Source organism: Colletotrichum fructicola, assembly GCF_000319635.2.
Source record: "Colletotrichum fructicola Nara gc5 chromosome Unknown KSG_Nara_v1_contig03, whole genome shotgun sequence".
In the NCBI taxonomy this organism is placed as follows: Eukaryota; Fungi; Ascomycota; class Sordariomycetes; order Glomerellales; family Glomerellaceae; genus Colletotrichum; species Colletotrichum fructicola.
In genome coordinates, this window is record NW_027094053.1 from 3049711 (window position 1) to 3071034 (window position 21324).

The 21324-nt window shown below is 54.9% G+C and overlaps 3 protein-coding genes across 3 annotated transcripts; 1 reads left to right on the forward strand and 2 right to left on the reverse strand.

Moving 5' to 3' along the window:
• Positions 1-1412: 1412 nt before the first annotated feature.
• On the reverse strand, positions 1413-2701 carry aclL-7 (Cytochrome P450 monooxygenase aclL; the record flags this gene model as incomplete). The annotated part of the gene is made up of 5 exons (XM_066151487.1): positions 1413-1605; positions 1668-2158; positions 2214-2305; positions 2366-2588; positions 2657-2701. The coding sequence occupies 5 exons, from the start codon at positions 2699-2701 to the stop codon at positions 1413-1415; spliced, it is 1044 nt and encodes a 347-aa protein (XP_066009178.1).
• Positions 2702-5483: 2782 nt separating this feature from the next.
• On the reverse strand, positions 5484-12962 carry hpm8 (Reducing polyketide synthase hmp8; the record flags this gene model as incomplete). Its single annotated transcript, XM_066151488.1, has 3 exons — positions 5484-12188; positions 12253-12740; positions 12842-12962. The coding sequence occupies 3 exons, from the start codon at positions 12960-12962 to the stop codon at positions 5484-5486; spliced, it is 7314 nt and encodes a 2437-aa protein (XP_066009179.1).
• A 1688-nt stretch (positions 12963-14650) lies between these two features.
• hpm3 (Non-reducing polyketide synthase hmp3) lies at positions 14651-21316 on the forward strand (the record flags this gene model as incomplete). Its single annotated transcript, XM_032030426.1, has 2 exons — positions 14651-14961; positions 15052-21316. 2 exons carry the CDS (start codon positions 14651-14653, stop codon positions 21314-21316), a joined length of 6576 nt encoding a protein of 2191 aa, XP_031890066.1.
• Between the last annotated feature and the right edge of the window lie 8 nt (positions 21317-21324).

Genomic DNA, 21324 nt, shown 5'->3' on the forward strand with positions numbered 1-21324 from the left:
GGATTCTTTCTTCCAGAACATCAAGACTTGAAAACTTTACTTCGGGAATTCCATCCTACGTTGCGCAGTCAAGATGATTGATAGGTTTAAAGTGCGGAGTTCCTCCGCAGGGCCTCCACATCGTGAGGAGAAATGGGCAGGATGATGGGGACGGGGAGCGCTTCCGGGAATACTGCCAGGAACATGACGTCTATCAGCAGGCACTTTGCGGGGGTACCGGCTGACCGGGGTGGGGGAATGGTAGCAGTTTCGTCCTCCGGGGATGACCGGCTCACCTTCAACACCAACCGGAAGCGAAGTTTGTGAGCGTGTGACTACCTACGAATATAACTTCATGGGGAATCACGGCATCCGGCCGGTGTGAGATTCGGCGAATCTTTTGGTGTCGAAGCAAGCATCGGGCTGTGGATATGAATTACTGGCTGGAATCTCATCCGGGAGGTATCCACCGCTAGCATCGGACCGCTCTGCCGGGTTCTTACCTTACTGTGCTCGGATGAGTTCATGGTCCCGAGAAAATCATACATTGGACAGTTGGTGCTACACTAAGTTTCTCCCTGAACGAAATCCAATTCAGCCATCCCACGGGTGCCCCTATTATCTGTCGGAAAACCTCTGCTGTTGGGTAGCAGATCGGGACACCCATGCGTTGGTATTTTTGAGGAGGGGAGCTGTTTGCTGTCACGTTCATCGATTAAACATCAAGCTGTAGAACTCATGAAATTCGCTGAGTTGTGTATTGATAGCGATCTTGCCCAGGATTATTTCCAAAGAAAGTGCTCATTGTTCTCATCAAGTGCTGTCTAGACATGCTCCGATCTGCGTTCTCGTCAATGTCCCCGGGAAATCTTCACGTTCAGGTCTGGCTTTTCCCAAAGCATGAACACCTTCTGTCTTTCAATCCAATCTTGGCTATCCGATTGGAGTTAGAGATCGAAGTTCCAAACCAAATAAGCCAGAATCATGCGCATCTCCGCCCATGCAAGGCTGTCGAAATGGTTAGATAAGCGAGGCACAGAATGAGTTCAGGCGACTTTGTGGGATCGCAGCTTACTTCTTCCCCAAACAATCCCTAGGTCCCACGCTGAACGGTCTCATAGCGTTCCTATCATCCTGCCGGAACTCAACTGGGGCATCTTTCACCCACCTTTCCGGGATAAATTCAAGGGGGCGATGAAAGTTTTCCGCCGACCGGTTGGCCGCCCAAAGGTTCATAGTCAAGCTAGTCTTTGGGGGCAGCAAATGACCCATCACATATCCTCCGGTTTTTGGAGTCACTCGGAAGAGGTTGTCAGGCGCAGGCGGATAGAGGCGCAGCCCCTCTTGAAGAACGGCATTGAGGTATTCGTGTTGCTGGAGCTTGACCAAGGTGAGGTCAGACTCGTTGGGAAAGTCGGTCCGAACAAGAGACGTCAACCTTTCGATGACAGGTCGGTTTTGGCACAGGAGATAGACGGTGCCAGAAAGCATAGTGGCCGCTCAGGTAGGATCAGCCGACGAGTGCTGAGGAAGTACAGGAGACAGGACGGTACTGCAGACTTACTGGTCTCGCTGCCCGCAACGATGAATGTGATTGCCGCTGCTTCAATCTCTGGTTCCGTCATGCTAAGGAGTCCGCGTGTCAGCAAAACGGCTGGGAATGCAATGAGCCCATGGTAGCGAGGTACCGTTGTTCGTCCGTCTGGCGAAGAATGTACGACATGAATTCCGGCCGCTCGGTACCGAGCCCCATTCGCCTTTTCGCAGCCTTGGCACCAAAAGCGACAGCTGCACGCTGATGCTTGAGCATCTTTGCGGGAATGCATGCCATCGTAATACGCATGAAGATAGGTGGCAGCCTAGTCAGTTCCCGTATGAAAGTGAATGCTTTAAGAGTCAAAAAGACCGTTTCCAGCCAGGGATGGAGCCGACTGTTGCTGAGGCCTTCGAAGCTCTCGGCGAATGTGAGCTCACCAATGATGTCGGTTGTAAGAAGGTTGAGCCAACGGGTAATATTGATAACATCTCCGCCTGGCTGGCTAATACTCTCATGTAATTGAGAAATGAACATTGTAGTATACTGCTTCAGAAAGCCCTCCTGCAACGATAGGGCTTTCTCAGAAAAGGCATGCGCTTGGATTCGTCGCAGTCGGCGATGGTCAGCATCTTTAGCGGTGGACTAGTGGGGCGAGTCAGCTCTCGTTCGAGTCGACGCCAAGCCAGGTATCACGAACGATGGTGTCAGCCTCCCCAGGAGGTGTGATGTAGAAGTTTGGATCTTTGGGAAAGTTTCCTCTGCCATTTCGTCGCCTGAGTCCATATATGTCTCCATTGGAGCGTTAGCGCTGAATTGCGGAACGGTATGAGAAGGATTATCCCTACTCACCGTCCCATGCTTGACTGCTAGTGAAAGATAGAGTATTGGGAGTTATTCGAGTAGCATGACCGTAGAGCTCGTGAAGACGCGCCGTGTTTTGCGTGGCTGTTCCTCTGAAGACCTGAATCGTGTATGGAAGGCGACTTGCCGCTTGCCACCGCGGTCCCGGATATTTGCTGAGTGGATGAAACCAGATGTTGTAGGCGGCATTGAGAGAGAACCATAAGATCAACTAGAAGACGTTGCGGAACCGTTGAGAGAGTGTACACGTTGGACGGAAGAGCGGACAGGAAGACTTACGACTGCCAGGATACCCACTCCGGCAGAAACATGCTGCGGCACCATTGCCAGTGCCTTCATAAAAATGCCGTTAGAGGACATACCTACAGGTTAGGGAAGGATATAGGTTTAAGACGAATATTAGATTGTCGATGAGATGAATAGGCGGGGAGGGCTTGAAGAGGTCCATCCTTTAAACTATTGAGATGGACAGGCTGCTGGCGAAGATATTCGACGGTAATGTGTAGTCTCCGTGAGTCCGGTCAATCGTATTGACGGATGGCAATACGAGCGTATCCGCGGCAATGCACGATGCGACTACGTCACTTTATTAGTCGCGATGAGGCCTACGACCTCGCGGATAGGTAACCATGTGATGCCACCCAAATTTCGTACTCGCACCGATGCCGAGCTTGATTTACATTGCAAATCGGAAGACGCAGGTTCCGTTGTGTCGCATGCGGATGTCAACACATACTTCGTTTGCTGACATGAGACCACCTAGGTACTCCAAATAGGAAAGAATTTGATTAGATTTCACTTCAATTCAAGCTGAGGATAGAACAAGTAGGATTAGTGCAAAGGTGTACAAGAACAATAGTAAACATGCGTTGGATAATACAACAGACATATAATGAGACTTTTGGAGGCCACTGTTACGGTCAGCTATCCGACAGTAGGGTCTGCTAACAGAAGCTGGGGATTGAGACGTAATAACAGTACACTGGGTCGTGGTCTGGGTCGTAGGTCGTAGGCTGTAGTAGATCGGTCTTCAGAGGCTAAGGTGATCAGTCTTAGACTCAAGAAGTAATTTGCAGTGAAGGTAAGCTGAGAGTATCCGTGAGGATGAATACTAAGTTGATTGCTGAAGAGCTATGGAAGTCTGACCATGAGCCAGGCTCAGGGTCCTACTATATACAAGTCTTCTTACATGAGTAGCCTTGCTGTTCCTGAGCGCTGTTACCCTTGTCACTATGAGCGCTCATTCTAGTCTCCACTGAGCGCTCATTGTGGATCCCTTATCTATGCTCATTCCTTATCATCACGTGACCTGTACCATAGTTCTTCCGTTCCTGAGTGAGTCCCTGTTGTTCCCGTGATCCTGTAGAGTACAAATGTTCTGTCCTAGCCGCCCGACGCCCAAGTGGGTCGGTCAACTGTTATCCATGCATAACGGGTCGTAACACTAAGAAGTACTATTTTAACTTTTATAATCTAATATACCCCCTTAGGGATAATTAGTATAATTATATAGTTATTTTTATAACTTAATTAAATACTTCTAAATAACTTTAATTACTTCTTATTATTATAGTTTTATTATTTTATAAATTATAAAATAATAGCTTTTTTTATTAGTTATGAGTAGTTAAAATAATAAAATAAAATACTATTTATTTTATTAGTTATAGACATATCTTTTTAAACTAACAATTAAATAAAACTTAATAAAAAAACTTAGTTACAAATAAAAGTTTACTTTATTTAATACTATAAAGCTATAAATAAAGATTATTAAGAACTTTTAGATAACTAAATTAATTAGATTATTTCTATAACTCTAATAATAGATAATCTAAATTATAAAATAGCTATATAGTTTCTATAAAAGATTGATAATATCTAAACTAAAACTATAAGATATAACTTTAATATTATAATTAGCTTTTAGATTAACTAGTTATATAATAACTATATAAATATCTAAATATTAAAATAGCTCTAAATAAGTATATTAATATATTTAAGAAATTAAATTAAAAAGTTTAAGTTATTTAAAACTTTATAGCTCTACTTTTTATAAATTATATTCTCTTAATAAGAGATCCAAGTTTTTATATCTTTTTTTATAAAGAGAAACTTTTAATTGAAAACTATACTTATTAATATATATTTAAAAATTACTTAAATTTTTTATTTTCTCTTATTGTAGTTAATATAAGTTTTAAATTTATAAAACTACTGATTAAGATTTATATTAATAGTATAATAATATTTTAAAAGTTTTATAGATATTAACTTCTTAATAAACTATTAGATCTCTTATATATTCTTTATTATATTATCCTACTTTTTCTTTTAAAAAAAGCTATAATTTACTTTAAATTTATTATAAAAAATATAGTTTATGTAAAGAGATCTTTAAGTTTTTATATTTAAAATATCTCTTTCTTATTTTTAAAGAGAATTATTATAATTAAAAACTTTTAAACTAAATAACTAGTTAAAAATATGACGTTATAAAAGTTTTAAAAATATTATAAATTTCTAAAAAGTTAATTTATAAATTTAAGTAATACTTTTGAAAAACCTCTTAAAGTTATAATATACTATAACTAATAGGAATAATAAAAAGTTTAAATTTAGTTAATTTAAAATATTTAGTTTTCTATATTTTTTAGAAAGATCTTTTTACTATTTAAAAGTATTATTATATACTTATTAGCTATTCTTTAGTATTATAAATAGCTTAATAATATATTAGTTAATATAACTAAATTAGACTATTAATTAATAAATTAACTTAGATGTATATTATCTATATATCCCTAAATATAAGTAAAACTCTATATATAGTTTTTATAGGGCTTACTGTTCTCACTAAGCAGATTATCTACTCATCTAGGCCGCCCCTAGTGGCTAAGAAGCGCCATTTTAACCCCTATAATCTAACAGGACCACCCTGTCTCCAGTTTTCGACAACACCACCGTCAATCACAACACCATCAATGCTTTCACAAAAGCAATTTGAGCCACCAACGCCTTCCCAGACTCAATTGACGCGTAAAATACGCTCAGTTTGCTCATTTGAAACACATATAACTTCATATCCTTCATTCTTTTCATTCTACTCCGTAATCTTGACCAGCTGGCTCTTCTCAGCAATCTTGGCCGCGAACTCGCGGATGGGCACCGCCGACACGATCTCCAGCAGCGCCATGTTCGCCTTGAGCTCTCGCGCGATCCAGTTACGGACTTCAATGGCAGTCAATGAGTCGACGCCGTAACGGTACAGCGGCTGCGCGGGGTCTACCTCGGACGCCGGCATCTGCAGGATCTCGGCCGTCCGCTTCGAGAGCGCGTCGGTCACGATCTCGGCCGCCTGCTGCATCGACGACACGCCCGCGAGCTGCGAGGCGATCGATACCGTGGCGGCGGTCTCGGCGCTGCTATCAGAAGACGAGGCAGTTGACGTGGCCATGGCCATGGGGCTGAAGCGCGGGTCCGAGAGGTAGAACGCCTGAGGGAGGCGGTGGGCTGCCCAGACGTCGGCTGAGCCCAGGCCGGTGACCACCTGCGCAGGGACAGCCTCTTCCGAGTTCTGCTCCTGCTTCTGGCCATGAACGACGCTCTTGATGAGCGCGTGGAAGATGGGCTCCGGGATGCCGACGGCCTCCTCCCAGCGGCCCAGCACACCGCTCTCGGTGTTGCCTTCGGCCAGCACGCCGACGTCGCGCATGACACCCAGGTCGACGGCCACGGCCTTGAGTCCGCGCTTGCGGCGGTATGCTGCCAGCGCGTCCTGATATGTGTTTCCAGCCGCGTATGCCGCCTGGCCCGGGTTACCGACGACACCGGATACGGATGAGCACAGCACGAAGAAGTCGAGGGGGCGGTCCGCGCCGAAGTACTCGTGCAGGTTGCGCGATCCGGCCACCTTGGGTTGGAGTGGCTGCGTCCACTGCGCAGGCTGCATCTTCTCGAAAACGACGTCGCGCAGCACCATGGCTAGTTGAACGACGCCGCGGACTGGCGGCATCTCGCGCTCGCATATCGCCATGGCTGCTTGTAGGGATGCTGCATCGGCTGCGTCTGCTGCGTATGCGCGGGACTTGACATTCCAGCGCGTTTTCAGCTCATTGAGCAAGGTCTGGGCCGACGCCGAGGCATCACCAGAGCGTGAGAGGAAGGCAATGTGGCGAGCGCCCGCGGCGGCGAGGTTTCGCGCCAGACTGCGGCCAAGGCCGCCCATGCCGCCGACCAGGAGATAGGTAACGTCCGGATCGAGACGGAACAGATCGGCAGCGCGCTGGAAGACGGGAGCTCCCTCGGTATCATCCTCGGCGTTGAAGGTGATGACGGCCTTGCCGGTGTGCTTGCCCTGCTGCATGACGCGGAAGACTTCCTCGACCTGGCTGGGGCGGTATGCCTTGAGCGGATAGGCAGGCGAGAGGAAGCCCTGCTCGACGAGGCCGTAGACCTCACCGAGGACACTGCCAAGATCCTCAACGGGGTAGTTGAGGATATCACAGAAGGCAAAGGTCGCGTTCTTGACAAAGGGCCGCATGTCGAGCGGTGAGTTGTTGGTGATATCGCGCAGACCGATCTCGACAAATGTGCCGAAGGGCGCCAGGCATCCAGAGTCCCACGAGGCGCGAAGCAGCTCGTCGGCGAGCGAGTTGAGGATGCAGTCAACGCCGCGGCCGCCGGTGACGCGCTGGACGCCCTTGACGAAGCTGAGGTCGCGGGAATGGAAGATGTGCTCCTCGGGGATCTCGAAGCGCTCGCGCATGAGCTGCCGCTTGCTCTCAGAACCGACGGTCACGTATATGACCAGGCCTAGGTACTTGGCGAGCTGGATGGCGGCTTGTCCGACACCGCCGGCCGCGGCGTGGATCAGGACCGACTGGCCCTTGCGCAGCTTGGCCAGACGTACCAGAGCGTAGTACGCCGTGACATGCACCAGGTTGATGGCTGCGCCTTGTTCGAAGGTGATCGACTCGGGCAGCTTGTGGACGACAGCGTGGTGTGTTCTGACAACCGTGGCGTGGCTTCCGTACGCGTGGGCGGCAACACGGTCGCCGACCTTGACATTGTTAACGGCGGCACCAGTCCGTACCACGATACCGCTGGCTTCCAAGCCCAGCATGGGCACCGGGACCAGGCCCATGGCGCCCATGATGTCCTTGAAGTTGATACTCGAGGCGCGCACGCTGATCTCGACGTCTGTGTCGGCAAGCGGCTCGAGTGTCCGCTCGTCCTTGACAAAGTGCAGCGTGTCGAGAAGACCAGGACGGCCGATGGCGAGGCGGACAGGTGACTTCTGCTGGGACAGGGGCACGATGCGCGTAGCGTCCTTGAGGTGGCGGGCGATGCGCCGCTCACCCACGGCGCTCTTGTACACGCGAGACGTCTGCAGCAAACCTTGTACCTCGCGGAACTCGTTGTCGGGTGTGTCGCTGGCGAGGATCCGGCCGGCGAGCGACGGTCCGCTTGCTGCAGACGGGCTGCTGAGATGGAGTGTCTGGAACCGCAGGCTGGCCTTCTCGTTGGCGACGGTTCGTGCGAGGCCGTCCACGACGTAGAAGGACGGGTCCTCGCCGCCGCCGGTTACCCAGAGGATTCGCTCGCTCTGCAGGATCAGGCTCTGAATGGCCTGGAAATCAGTCACGGAAAGATCAGCTAGCATGGGCTGCTCGAGTTCCAGCAGAGATACGACGACGGCGGGAGACGACGAGTCGCTGTCGTTCACTCCTGATGCAGAACCAGCGACTTGATCCCAGAACCTCACCACCACGGTCTCTCCTTGGGAAATCAGTTTGTCTTCGAGCGTCTTGGAGAAGTCTTGAGTGGCAGGCGATGGTTCGGAGGGTAGGACAATGACGAAGTTGTGAGCCGATGTTGTCTCGCCGTTCTGCAGTTCTGCGTCCGGGCTATATCTGAACAGGGCTACAACCGCATTGTCATCACCTGTAGAAAGTGTTGATACGACTCGCCAACCCTTGGACTGGAGGAATAGTGTGTTTGCTGCGAGAGTCTGACGACTATTCGAGGAGAGGACGAGGGTAGCATCCGCCTTGGCCAGGCCGACAAAAGAATCCAAGAGGGTATTGTCATCACCCACCAGGTTCTGGGAGAGAGGCGGCGAAACGACCAAGATATCAGCAGACATAGCGTCCTGGGTGGCCTGATCCAGCGGCAGTGCCTCACCGAACAGTGTAGCAGCGGCTTCGGTCTCGGTGACACCGTCACCCTGCGCCAGCGCGTAGCGAATGTTGGAGGGGGGCACTGCGCCATTCGGCAGCGATCGGCCAACGACGCCGTTCACGATGGACTGGCTCTCGGCAAGAGCCTTGCGGTCCTGCACCAGTTCGATCACCGCAGCTGAAGGCTTTTCGTGGAGCAGCATGGTGATCAGCCTGGCCATGCCCTCCCCAGGCTGAGTCTGGGGTGCTGCGACGGCCTTTGCGACGTCAGACTCCTCCAGCAGACTCATGGCGCAATCCCATCGTACTTCGGCCGTGACGGATGCGCCGGGCCCGTCGAGAACGGTGTCAGGGCCGCCGTCTTGCTCATCCTGGCCGCCCGCAACGTCGAGCTCCGAAATGCGGAAGTCTTCAATCGCGATGTACATCTTGTCGAGCTTCGGGTCGAACAGGAACATGTCGTTGGTCTGCTCATGGAAGCCGTGGCGCTTGTTGGTGCTGAAGCCGGCCATGATATCGTCTGGTGCACCAGGCACGTCCATCCTGATCTCCATCGCGCCGAGACGCGTAGGCGCGAACGGCTTCAGGCCCAGCACACCGCCACGGTATGTGGCGCCGACCCAGCACTGGAAGATGGCGTCGAGTGTGGCCGCGTGGATAAGGAACGGTCGCGCGCCGCGGTGCGAGTCCCGGTTCTGGGCCGAGTCCGGACCCATCTGTCCCTGACTGAACGTCTTGCCGATGTCCGTGACCCGGAGCCGGAAGTGGGTCTTGCCCGGCCCGACGAATAGATCCTCAACACCCTGGAAGAGCTCACCGTACTTGAAGCCAGTGCCCTGCGCGATCTGCGAGTAAAAGTCGTCCTTGGCAACTGTCTGGTTGAGCTCGGTGACGGCCTGTTGGTATTGTGCCGCCCGCTGTGCGACGACGTGAGCCTCCTCGCGCTCCATGTGCTCGCTCTTAGCGGCCGCGTAGTCGACGGCGATGAGACCGCGGCAGTTGTCTCGCAGCTGGCTGGAATTGGTGTTGTTGTTGGCCGATGACAAGGTGAATTCCCACCAAGGTCCCTGGCCCGACCCAGCACGGGTCATGTTGACGACCGCCTCTGTGGCCACACCTTCGGAAATCGAGACGGCAGCCATAACCGACACATCGCGTAGGCGCAGGGCGTGGATGGCTTTTCCAGGCTCGGCCAGCTGCTGCGCCGCCTCGAGCACCATGCTAATCATACCGGCGGCGGGGAAGACCACCGTGTCGCCGACGGTGTGCCCGCGCAGCCACGGCTCGTCATCGAGACGGATGAAGCCGCGCCAGACGTGCTGCTTCTCCCGCATCACCGGCGTCGGTGCACCTAGAAGGCCCTTGGCGGGCTGGTCTCGGAACCAGCGCTCCCTCTGCATTCTCGGATAAGCATTGTACTTGTTGTCGTGCATCCAGGGGTACGGAGGCAGGTCCGTGAGCAGGTCCACCGACGGCGAATCGTCGCCGTTGACCTTGGCCAGATCCAGCGGGATGCCGAGGTGGAACAACTGCTCAGCCATCCGCAGGCTCGTCTCGGCGGCGTCGGCACCGCGGCGGAGGACCGCCTGGTAGGCCACGGCGCCGCTCTTCACGCCGTGGTGCGAGAGGATCTGCTCGATGGGCCCGCCCAGGGTGCTGTGGGGCCCGATCTCAACGAGTAAGTCGACGTCAGGCTCGTTCTCGGTCTCGGTCTCCGGCAGGACCAGCTTCTTCAGAGCGTCGGAGAATAATACTGGTGAGGTGAAGTTCTGCAGCCAGTAGAAGGGACCCAGCTGCTCCGAGGACACCTCGTCGCCCAGTACACTGGAGATCATACGAGGAGCTCCCTCGTCTGCGGTGACAGCGATGGGCTCGACACCCTCTGAGGCCATGGCCTGGTAGTATTCGCCGGAAACGGTCGCAACGTGGGAGGAGTGGTAAGCCACCTGGACCTTGAGCCGCCGGCAAAACGTCTTCTGCTCGTCCAACGCAGCGGCTATCGTATCCATCGCGGCTGAATCTCCGGAGAGTGTGGTGCTGGATGGGGAGTTGACGCACCCCACGCCGACTTGTCCAGACAGTCCAAGCTTTTCGATCAGGCCCTCGGCCGTCTCGCGGGAGCATCCCGCCGCCATCATGGCGCCGTTGAGATGGGGCGCAACCGTCGGCAGTAGAGCCGAAGCCGTCCCGCGGGAGTATGCCACAACGAGCGCGTCCCGGTGTGTCAGAGCCCCCATGCAGTAAGCCGCCGCGATCTCTCCGCTCGAGTGGCCGACGACCTTGGCCGGGTTGCTGAGGACCGGGGAGCCCCACGACCGGATTTCGTCGACGAGGGCGATCTGCAGGACGCTGCAGATGGGCTGGCTGATCTCGGGCTGGCCGAGCCGGGACTCCTTGCCCGTCTTCGACAACTCGGCCACAGGGTCCCAGGTGCAGCCGAGGCTCTCGAGGATGGCGGCCGACCGGGCGACTGAGGCCCGGAACACGGGGCGCGAGAGGAGCTCGATGCCCATGCCGGCCCATTGGGCGCCCTGGCCGGTGAAGACGAAGCCTACGCGCAACGGCTTCGGATCGGATGTGGCGCGGGAGATCTTCCAGGTGTCTTCTGAAGGCGCGGCGGCCAGCTGGGACTGCAGTTGTGAGAAGCTGCTTGCCAGGCAACTGGCTTTCCATCCCAGACTGGAGCGCGCGGTGGCAAGTGTGTGTGCGAAGTTGGCTAGGTACTCGGGCTCGCCCTTCTCAGGTGTCCAGGTTGGGTTTTCACCCCGAACCATGTCGAGATGCTGCGCCAGCGTGGTTGAGACGCGCTTGATACCTGCCTGGTCGTGACTGCTGAAAACGAAGAGTCTCTTATCAATAACGACGTCTTTGGAGGACGCATCACCATTGATGTGAACCCCATTCGTCAGTTGCTTTGGTGTCTTCTTGAACTCCTCGAGGACGACGTGGGCGTTGGTTCCGCCCATGCCGAAACTGCTGACACTCATGCGTTTTGTCTCGGCCTCGGGCCAAGGGGTCAGTGACGTTGGCACCACCATATTCCACTTATCAAAGGGGATTCTCGGATTAGCCTTGTGAAAGTGAACATTGGGCGGGATCTCGCCGTGCTCCAGCGCCAAAACGCCCTTGATGAAGCCCGCCACACCAGCGGCCGGCTCAAGGTGTCCAATATTCGCCTTCACGCTGCCAACGTACAGCTTTCTCGACTCGCTCGCATTGCGGCCAATCGTCTCATGGATCGCGCCCAGCTCGATCGGGTCTCCGACTTTGGTGCCGGTCCCGTGGGCCTCGACGTACTGCGTCGCGTCGTAGTCGAGCCCGTTGGACTCATAGACCAGCTTGATGAGCTCGGCCTGCGCGGAGGCGGACGGCGTCGAGATGGTCTTGGTCCAGCCGTCCGAGTTGACGCCGCTGCCGCGGATCACGGCGCGGATGTGGTCGCCGTCGCGGACGGCCTGGTCCAGCGGCTTGAGGATGACGATGCCACAGCCCTCGGCGCGGCCGTAGCCGTTGGCGCCCTCGTCGAAGGAGAGGGAGCGGCCGTCTGGGTTGAGCACGCCCAGACTGTTGAGTTCCATGGTTGCCTCGGGGCCGAGGATCATGTTGATTCCGCCTGCGACGGCCATCTGGGTGTCGTGTGAGTGATACAAGATAGCTCACAAGACGTGTGATAGAGATTCACGAACATACCTCTGCCTGGCCAGACCGCAGGCTCTCGCACGCCTGGTGAATAGCCACAAGACTAGACGAACACGCCGTCTCGACCGTCAAGCTCGGCCCGCGCAGGTCGAAAAAGTGCGACAGGCGGTTGCTGACCATCTCGTCGCTGACGCCCATCAGGTACAGGCGAGGCCACTGCTCGAAGTCGCGCACGAGGGCGTCGCGGTAGTCGCTCCAAGCGGTGCCGATGATGCAGGCGGTCCGCGTGCCGGCCATGCGCGGCGGCGGCAGGCCGGCGTTCTCGAGGGCCTCGTACGTCACCTCGAGCAGGATGCGCTGCTTGGGGTCGAGGACGGCGGCCTCGGCGGCGGAGAACTTGAAGAAGGACGAGTCGAAGGCGTAGGGGTCCTCTTTGATGAAGTGCCCGCCCTTGGTCGGCAGTACGTTTTGCCTGTCTTTGGGGTTGGCATGGTAGAAGGCTGATGTGTTGTAGCGGTTTGTCTCGGGCGAGTAGCCATCTGCGGTTTGGTGATATGTGTCAGTGGTCTGTCTTTCTGTCTGGCTGGCCGGTTGCTCTCGGCGTTCCATGTTCCAAGCGCAAAGTTGTGAAGTTACTAACCTCTCCCCTCTTTCAACATGTTCCAGTATTCTGTCGCGCTGGTGGCATCGCCTGGAAGCCGGCAGGCTAGGCCAACTACAGCAATGGGGATGTTATCCCGACGAACGTTGTGAGACCCCATGATGAAAATGAAAACAAGAACTCTGAAAAGTCAAATGGTATATTGGTCTTGACGAGGCTACCGCGAACAACTCTCTCAAGCTACCTAAATCCAGAGCGTCGATGGGCACCAGCAGCACTTATCACAGCAACTGGGAACGCATTCCATGGCCCCCTCGATGCCCACTCGTGGTGGCCGACTATCTTGAGCGAATAATGTCAACATGAACTCGGCCAGGTATCCTGAGGGTAGACCCTGCGACCAGAACTGCATACGTGCGTCGCAGAAGCAGAGAGGGTCCCAAACCCCAAGTTCCACGATGACTTTCAGGAATCTCTCATTCTATCATCGAACATGATTCATTGTCAAACTTCCAGACCCCACGATCCTGAGATTATATCCCGAGGGGCTCACCGAGTTAGCATGGCCACTTAGATTGTAGACGACCTGCACGGGGCAAGAGACCACGCCGTTTCGGGAGAGGGATCTGCGAATACCAGCCGGCAGCTATCCACCTTCGGGACGACCGTTGTGATGTCCCGGCGGGAGGTTCTGTATCTAGTATCTCTTTCAACTCTATGGATTCTCGGGGTCCGACAACCTCCCACCTCGGTGAAGGGCTGTACAGGGCACGGGCAATCAATCGGTAGAATTTTCTTTCTTGCAACTGGTGGAAATAGAGTTTCAGACGATCAACAGTGCGTTTGTACGGGGTAGTACTACGGGTAGGAGGGGTTATTGAAAGTGGATGTTGATTGTTCTTTCTCCTAGGGCCCATAGCTCACGCAGTTGTGTAAGTACACGTACATTCCACAGTGTGAACGGGAACATCTCTCCACAACGACCAGGGCAACCTTTGAACGGCCTGTCCGTCACGAATGGGTCTCTGTTTCGCCGAGTAATGCACCCCGGACTTTCTAACCCACGGCCTCACTATACGGCAAGTACACGGGCCTAGAGCAGTAGAAGTTCTGCGTGCCTGACTCGGCAGCTCGGGCCGGCTACGGGTCCAGTCCGAGTGCTTGGCTCTCCTCCCTACAACTAGAGCTGGGGGGTTGCAATCTGCTTGCGACTACGCCCTACGCATAGGGTAATACACTCCTGATAATTGGCTGTAGCTAACACGTGTGGGTTCCATCGAAATTGGGTCCTGCGCTAGTTTTACAACTCAAGATGCTCTCTGTTCACAAGCGGTAACGATATGCCCGTCAGAGTCAGTGGTTATGTGGAACCTCTTTCTTGTGAAAGCTGATAGGGAATTAAGCTGCGATTGCGTAGTCAACTTGCCGGCCTTATTCTGCAGATTGATATGGAACCCATGAACGTCTTGAGTCGATCATGGGGCTATTCAACACCTTAGAACGTAAGGGGGCCTTACGTGAACCTGAATATTATGCTTGAAATGATACGACTCGAATATTAATCTATTCTTTTGTTAAGAAACTTCGGAGTTCCGAAGAGCCCGGCTGTCAGTTATCACGACTTCGCACGTCTCGGACTCGCAAAACGTCCCGGTGCTGATCAGGGGTGGTTTCACGACGAGCAACACGTGCAGACGAGCTTCGACCTTGACCGTCCGCCACTTCCCCCAACAACATCGACGACTCTCGACCAGCGACGGGTTTTAGCCAGCGACGGGTTTTAGCCTATCTTGCTGAGAGGATAGACAGATTACACACGAGAAGAACCACCACATACGTGAGCACACAATGACGGTGGTGACGCCAACACCAACGATCCTCCTCTTTGGGGGTTACACGGAGCCGTGGCTCGAGTCGATCGACCATATCCACGAGCAGGCCGGCAAATGTGCCTGGCTGCGACTCTTCCTCGACGACGTGGCGGCGGTCGTGAGAGCGGAGACGCGGCATATGCACCCAAAGATTAGGGACAGTCTGGGTCCTAGTGGTATCTTTTCCAGCGTTCAGGAGGTCGCGGACTTATATCGCGATCATGATGACGATGTTGGGTTTGTGCAGTGTATCATGTCCTACATTGTGCGGGCTGTTATTCTTTTAAGGTACGTACGATAGATATGATGCAGTCTGATTTGCAGGAAAGGGACTTTCAACATGTTTTTACTCAGTACGGTGCTAATTCTCTAAGTTAGATGGGTCCATGATTCACCAGACGTCTTGGAAGCGAATCCCAGACCCGAGGGACTGGGTATCTCAGGAGGTCTGATCAACACCGCGGTCCTAGCCATCTCAGACGACTTTGAATCGCTCCGTGAAGCCAGCGTTGTGACCGCCGGGTTCGTATGTCGCCTATGCGAGGTCGCCGGACAGGTCTCACGAGCCGTGGAAGACGGCGGCAGCAGCCCCTCCTCATGGGGCTGTGCCGTCGTGGGCATCACGCCCGAGAAGTTGGACGGCATCCTCCACCAGATTCAGGAAGGCAGCAAAGTCCCGAGTCTGAAGAGAGCGCGGGTGGGCATCCGAGGAGACCACTGGGGCACCGTTGTAGGCCCTCCCTCGGTGCTCGACGCATGTTTGAAGGACTCTAGGTTGGGAGATGTCGCCACGCAGAGGCTGCCTATCTACTCGATGCAGCACAACCACGAGCTTTCACAATCACATCGCGAGTACATTGCCGGACAATCAACCCTCCATTCTAAGTTCGTCCACCCAGGATTCCGAATTTGGGGCCTTCGGGCTTCCGATAAAGACGATGACGCGGTTCCTCCAAGCTACGCAAATTGGGGCCACCTGCTTCTCAGCGTGGCAGACTACGCGTTTTCAAGGCCTGTTGATCTCGTTGAGATGGTCAAGAGGTTAAACAACCGTCTCGGCGCAGAGTCTTGCCAGGGCGTGCAGCTATTGATAATGGGTCCGACGTGGTTCGCCGGCTCTCTCACCAGCAAGCTGAAAGCGACGGGAAGACGAGTTTCGGTCGCCCAGCACACCGAGCTCGGGAACGAGAGTCATGAACCGAAATCGAAGGAAGCTGTAGACAACTACGAAGGGCGTATTGCCGTGGTGGGTATGGCCGCGCGTGCCCCCGAGTGCGACGACCTGGAGGAATACTGGAAGATCATCGAATCCGGTCGTGATGTTGCGCGCGAGATCCCCCAAGGGCGGTTCGACGCCGACGACCTTTTCCAACCCAAGCAGAGCCCCAAATGTGTGTCAACGTGCAAGATGGGCTGCTTCCTCGACAAACCGGGACACTACGATTCGCGCTTCTTCCGCGTCTCGCCGCGGGAGGCCCTCATCATGGACCCCGGCAGTCGGCTGTTCCAGATGGCGTGCCACGAGGCTCTCGAGTCGGCAGGCTACTCATGCGGCACAACCAAAGCGGTAGATCCGAGCCGAATCTCAGTCCTCTTCGGCCAGAGCAATGTGGACGGATATGAGACGGCACACCATGAGAAGGGCTGCGACGCTTACACATTACAAGCCCTCGCGCGTCCCTTTGCGGGTGGCCGTGTCGCCTTCCACTATGGATGGGAGGGCGCGACATATTCCATCGACCAGGCTTGCTCGACATCGCTATCGCTCATCCACCTGGCGTGCCGGGGTCTACTGGCAGGCGACCATGACATGGTGGTTGCCGGCGCCGCCAACGTGCTGGCCTCGCCACATGGATGGTGCCTCTTGAGCAAGGCCGGTGTGCTTTCGGACACGGGCAACTGCCGGACCTTCCGGGATGATGCTCAAGGATACTGCCGTGGCGAGTTTGTTGGCGTTGTGGTGTTGAAGCGCCTTGCTGACGCCATCGCCCACAACGATCGCATCCTCTCCGTCATCCCCGGATCAGCCCGCAATCAAGCCGGCAACTCAGCCTTCCTCACTCAGTCGGATTCGGGAGCCGAGGAGCGTGTGTTGCGCCAGACGCTAAGACAGGCGCGGCTCAGTCCGAGAGATATTGCTTACGCTGAGATGCACGGCACTGCGACTCCTGTAGGTGACCCGTGTGAGATGACGGCCGTTGCCAATGTCTTGGGCCGTAGACGTAGGACGCCGGCCGGTGGTAAGGAGGAGGCCGATGGCGGAGAGGTGGAACAGCCCCTGACAGTTGGATCTGTGAAGGCAAATATCGGTCACAGCGAGGCTTCTTCCGGAGTTGCCTCAGTGATCAAGGCCATCCTCATGTTCCAGAAACAGATGCTGCCGCCCCAGGCCGGCATGCCACACGCTCTCAACAAGCATTTCCCATCACTGGAAGAAAACAAAATCAGAATCTTAAGCAAGGCCGCCCCGTTCTGCCCGGAGAGTGGGAAGAGAAGGCGTGTTCTGATCAACAACTTCGACGCTGCGGGCGGGAACACGGCCTTGGTGGTGGAAGACTTCCAAGGCCCGAACACAAAAACCGTAACTTCTGGCCCTGGAAATGACCCGCGATCAGCACACGTCGTGGTGCTCTCGGCGCACACAGCCGCATCGCATCAAGCCAACAAATCCCGGCTGGCAAAATGGCTTGCTGCGAACCCGTCCGTTCGTCTTGGGGATGTCGCCTACACAACCACGGCCCGAAGGGTCCACCAGCCTTCTTTCCGCTTCTCTTGTGCCGCATCTTCTACGAAAGAACTTATCCAGGCACTGGAGTCTGACTCAAAACCCACAACGACCAAGAAATCGCCCGTCATCTTCGTCTTCACTGGACAGGGCTCACACTATGCCGGCATGGGCGCCGAGCTGTACCGCACAAGCACAGTTTTCAAGGACACCTTGGACCTTTGCCAGCACATATGCCACGGCTTTGGATTTCCCCCCTTTTTGGACATCATCACCGGGACCGGAAGTAGGGCACAAGCCGGAGCTGGAATCGGAGTTGGGGCCTGGAACACGGCGCAGACGCAGCTCGCCGTGCTGGCGCTGGAGATTGGCCTCGCTACCTTCTGGAGACGGCTGGGCGTTGAGCCTGACCTGGTGATGGGACACTCCTTGGGCGAGTATGCTGCCCTCCATGTGGCCGGCGTGCTCTCACTCGCTGACGCACTCTACCTCGTCGGTTCTCGCGCCACCTTGGCCATGCAGAAGTGCAACAGCCAAGGTGTCTGCGCCATGCTGGCGGTCGCGGCATCCGCAGACGTCGTGCGAGACCTTCTGAGGAATCTGGATATTGATGCGGACAAGTGCTCCGTTGCTTGCGTCAACAGTCCCAGCGCGTCGGTTGTGAGCGGGACAGTCGACGCCGTAGCACGGCTCCAGGGAGCGCTCATGAAGCAGAAGACGCGCTCGAAGGTCCTCCCGCTACCTTTCGGCTTCCATTCCTTCCAGGTCGACGTCATCATAGAAGACTTCATGGCGCTCGCGTCTGGTCCTGGCATCACCTACTCACTGCCGCCAAAGGTGCCCCTAGCCTCGACGCTCCTAGCCTCTATTGTGGACGGAGATGCTGCCGCAGGAAGTCTCAAGTTCGGTCCTGAATACCTTGCCAAGCAAGCTCGAAACCCCGTCGACTTTGTTGGCGCGCTCCATGCTGTTAAGGCCAAGTTCAAGGACAGCAGCCCGGCCTGGCTCGAGATCGGCCCGAGCCAGGTGTGCGGCGCATTTGTTCAGGAGACTCTCTCGCCGCCGACTGGCCATGTCGTGTCGACGTTGAAGGGTACCGGTTCAAGTCCTTGGGCTGGCATCTCCGAGTGTCTGGCCAGCCTGTACGTGAACGGTTGTGATCCGGACTGGCTCTTGCTCCACGCGCCATTCGAGAAGAACCTCCAACTACTCACATTGCCGTCGTATTCCTGGGATACCAAGGACTTTTGGATTGCCTACAAGGAGAAAAAGCTACTAGATGGATCTGCTGCTGGTGATGATGGTGCCCCGGGACATCTGGCCCGCCAACAGCCCATCATATCCACTTGTGCGCAATACATCGTGGGCAAGACCAAAGACAAGGATGGCAAGACCCGCGTCACCGTCGGCGCTTCCATTGCAGTCCCAGGACTCCTTGCCATGATGGAAGGTCACCGCATGCAAGACGTGGGTCTCTGCCCTGGCTCTGTCTTCAGTGAGGCCGCATTCGTAGCAGCCAAGTGCGCACTCGAGCATCACGACGGCCGGAAGATGGACGACAACTTCAACATCATGGAACGCTTCAGTCTCCAGAAAGCCAATCTGCGACGTCCTCTCACGGCAAGCATCGCCGGTCCGGATGGTGTGCTTCACGCCACAGCTGTCGTCGCGTCGGAAGGTGTAATCCAGGTCTCATTCAAGGCGCTATCTGGGCCATCAGCACGCTCGTTTGACCTGGGCCGCTGCGAAGTTATTGTCCGCAGCGGCAATCAGCCCAGAGCTGACTCGGACTCCTTCTATATCAGAGCGAGAATGCTTGAGGTGCAGCGGTCTTGCAGCAGCAGACTGCCAGCAAGCATCTTCTACGCTCTGTTCTCGCGTGCCGTCCAGTACGCATCCGACAACTACCGTTGCATCAGGGAGGCGTTCGTCTCAGACGACTTTTCGGAGGCGGTGGCCGAGGTTGTACCTGTTCGCGACCCCGCTGACGTGACTTTCGTGGCGGGATCGCCTTACTGCGGCGAAGTCCTGGCACATCTGACCGGTTTCCTTGTGAACTGCCATCCTAGCCGGTTCTCCTCTCAGACGGGCGCGAGCTCGAGCTTCATCATGGATAGCCTCGAAAGGTTTGAGCAAATGGCCAAGATCGAGCCTGGCCGGTCTTACTGGACTTACGCGCGAGTCTCTGAGAGGGGATCTGACTCGGCCGTCTGCGAGGTTGTCGTTTTTGACGATGCTGACAGGTTGGTCATGAGGACCTGGCGGATGAGGTTCCATGAGGTTCCCAACGCGGCTTTGCTGCAAAACTTAGCTCCCGGCGCAGATGGGAGACAGCAACAGGACCAGGGCCGCTCAGTGAAGGTTGGTGGAGATGCCGTGAAGGTGTTGCAGACGCTTCCACCGGCAGAGTCTTCCGATATGATAGTGACAGAGACGGATAATGAGACGAGAGTCGAGCAACCGTCCGTGTCCCGGGATCAAGATCCACGTCTTGACGATGATAGCAGCCAACAAGCCCCTAGCCAGGCCAAGGCCGGCTTGCTTCCAGTCATCCTCGACAGTATTGCCGAAGAGACAGGCTTGGACACGACGGAGCTGACAGAGGATGCCGCGCTGGCTGACCTGGGCGTGGACTCTATCATGGCCGTGGAGATTTGTACGCGGGTTAAGGAGAAGTCAGATTATCCTCTGTCTCCGCTGTTCATGCTGGAGTATCCGACGATAGGTCACCTTGTCCGCTCGTTTGGTAAAACAAAACCGCTAGAACAACCAGCGAAGCCGCAAGAGGAAGAAACACCAGACGAGCAAGAAGAAGAGGAGGAACAACAAAAGGCAAAGACGACCAAGCCCTCTGTTCAAACTGGTGACTCTACAGCCTCCGGAGGGACGCCTGTAGCCGAGCGCACGCCAGATTCGTCTTCGTCTTCATCGGTAGTTGATGAAAAGACCACCAGCGACGAGCCTCTTCCAAAAGCCCGAATCACCATGCTACAAGGCCGTCCACAGGCCGGCAAGGGGCGCCTGTACTTGGTCTGCGATGGTGGCGGTAGCATCGCCACCTACATCCATCTGCTCCGCCGCCAGTTTCCCCTACCCGTCTACGGCATCGACTCCCCCTTCCTGCGCTGTCCGTCACGGATGACGACACAAGTTGGCATTGTCGGCGTCGCCAAGATCATGGTTGAAGCCCTCATCGAGACACAGCCCAATGCTGGCCTCTCCGAAGCCGAAGAGGACTCGATAGTCATCGGCGGCTTCTCCGGCGGGTCTCTCTTCTGCTACGAAATGTGCCGCCAGCTCCTTGCACAAGGGCGGCGCGTGGCCGGAATCGTGATACTGGACATGCGCTGTCCTCTTCCCCCGCCGCCGCCATCAGCAGCTGCTTGGTCGGACGAAGAGACTTGGCCTATCTTCTTCACCACTTCAGGAGAGCACTTCATCGGTAACACCCCAGGGTTCGACATCACGGAGCACCTGCGCGCCATGTTCACGTGCGTCCTGGACTACCATCCGCCGTCCCTAGCAGACGCTGGACCAGTTCTTCGCATTCCCGCTGCCGTCGTCTGGTGCAAGGGAGGCATGGTGGGCCGTCTGAGGCGGCGCCGGCCTGAGCTCGTCGCCAAGCTCGCCGACATGGGCTACCCTGTCGAGCCGTATCCGGGGTTCATGGAGAACCCGAAGCTGGGCGCCGTGGCGTGGAGCCTGCCGGACAAGAATTCAGAAACGGACCTGGGCCCCGGTGGTTGGGATAAGTATGTAGGCGCCGGTAAGGACGGCGAGTTGGGCGAGAATATGGTGTGCTTGGCTATTGAGGGGGACCATCATGACGCTATTGCTCCTACGGGGGCGCATCGCTTGGCGGAGTCGCTGGACAAGGGTGTCAGGTTTGTGCTTGGAAAGAAAGGCTCTTCAACTTAATGAACAGC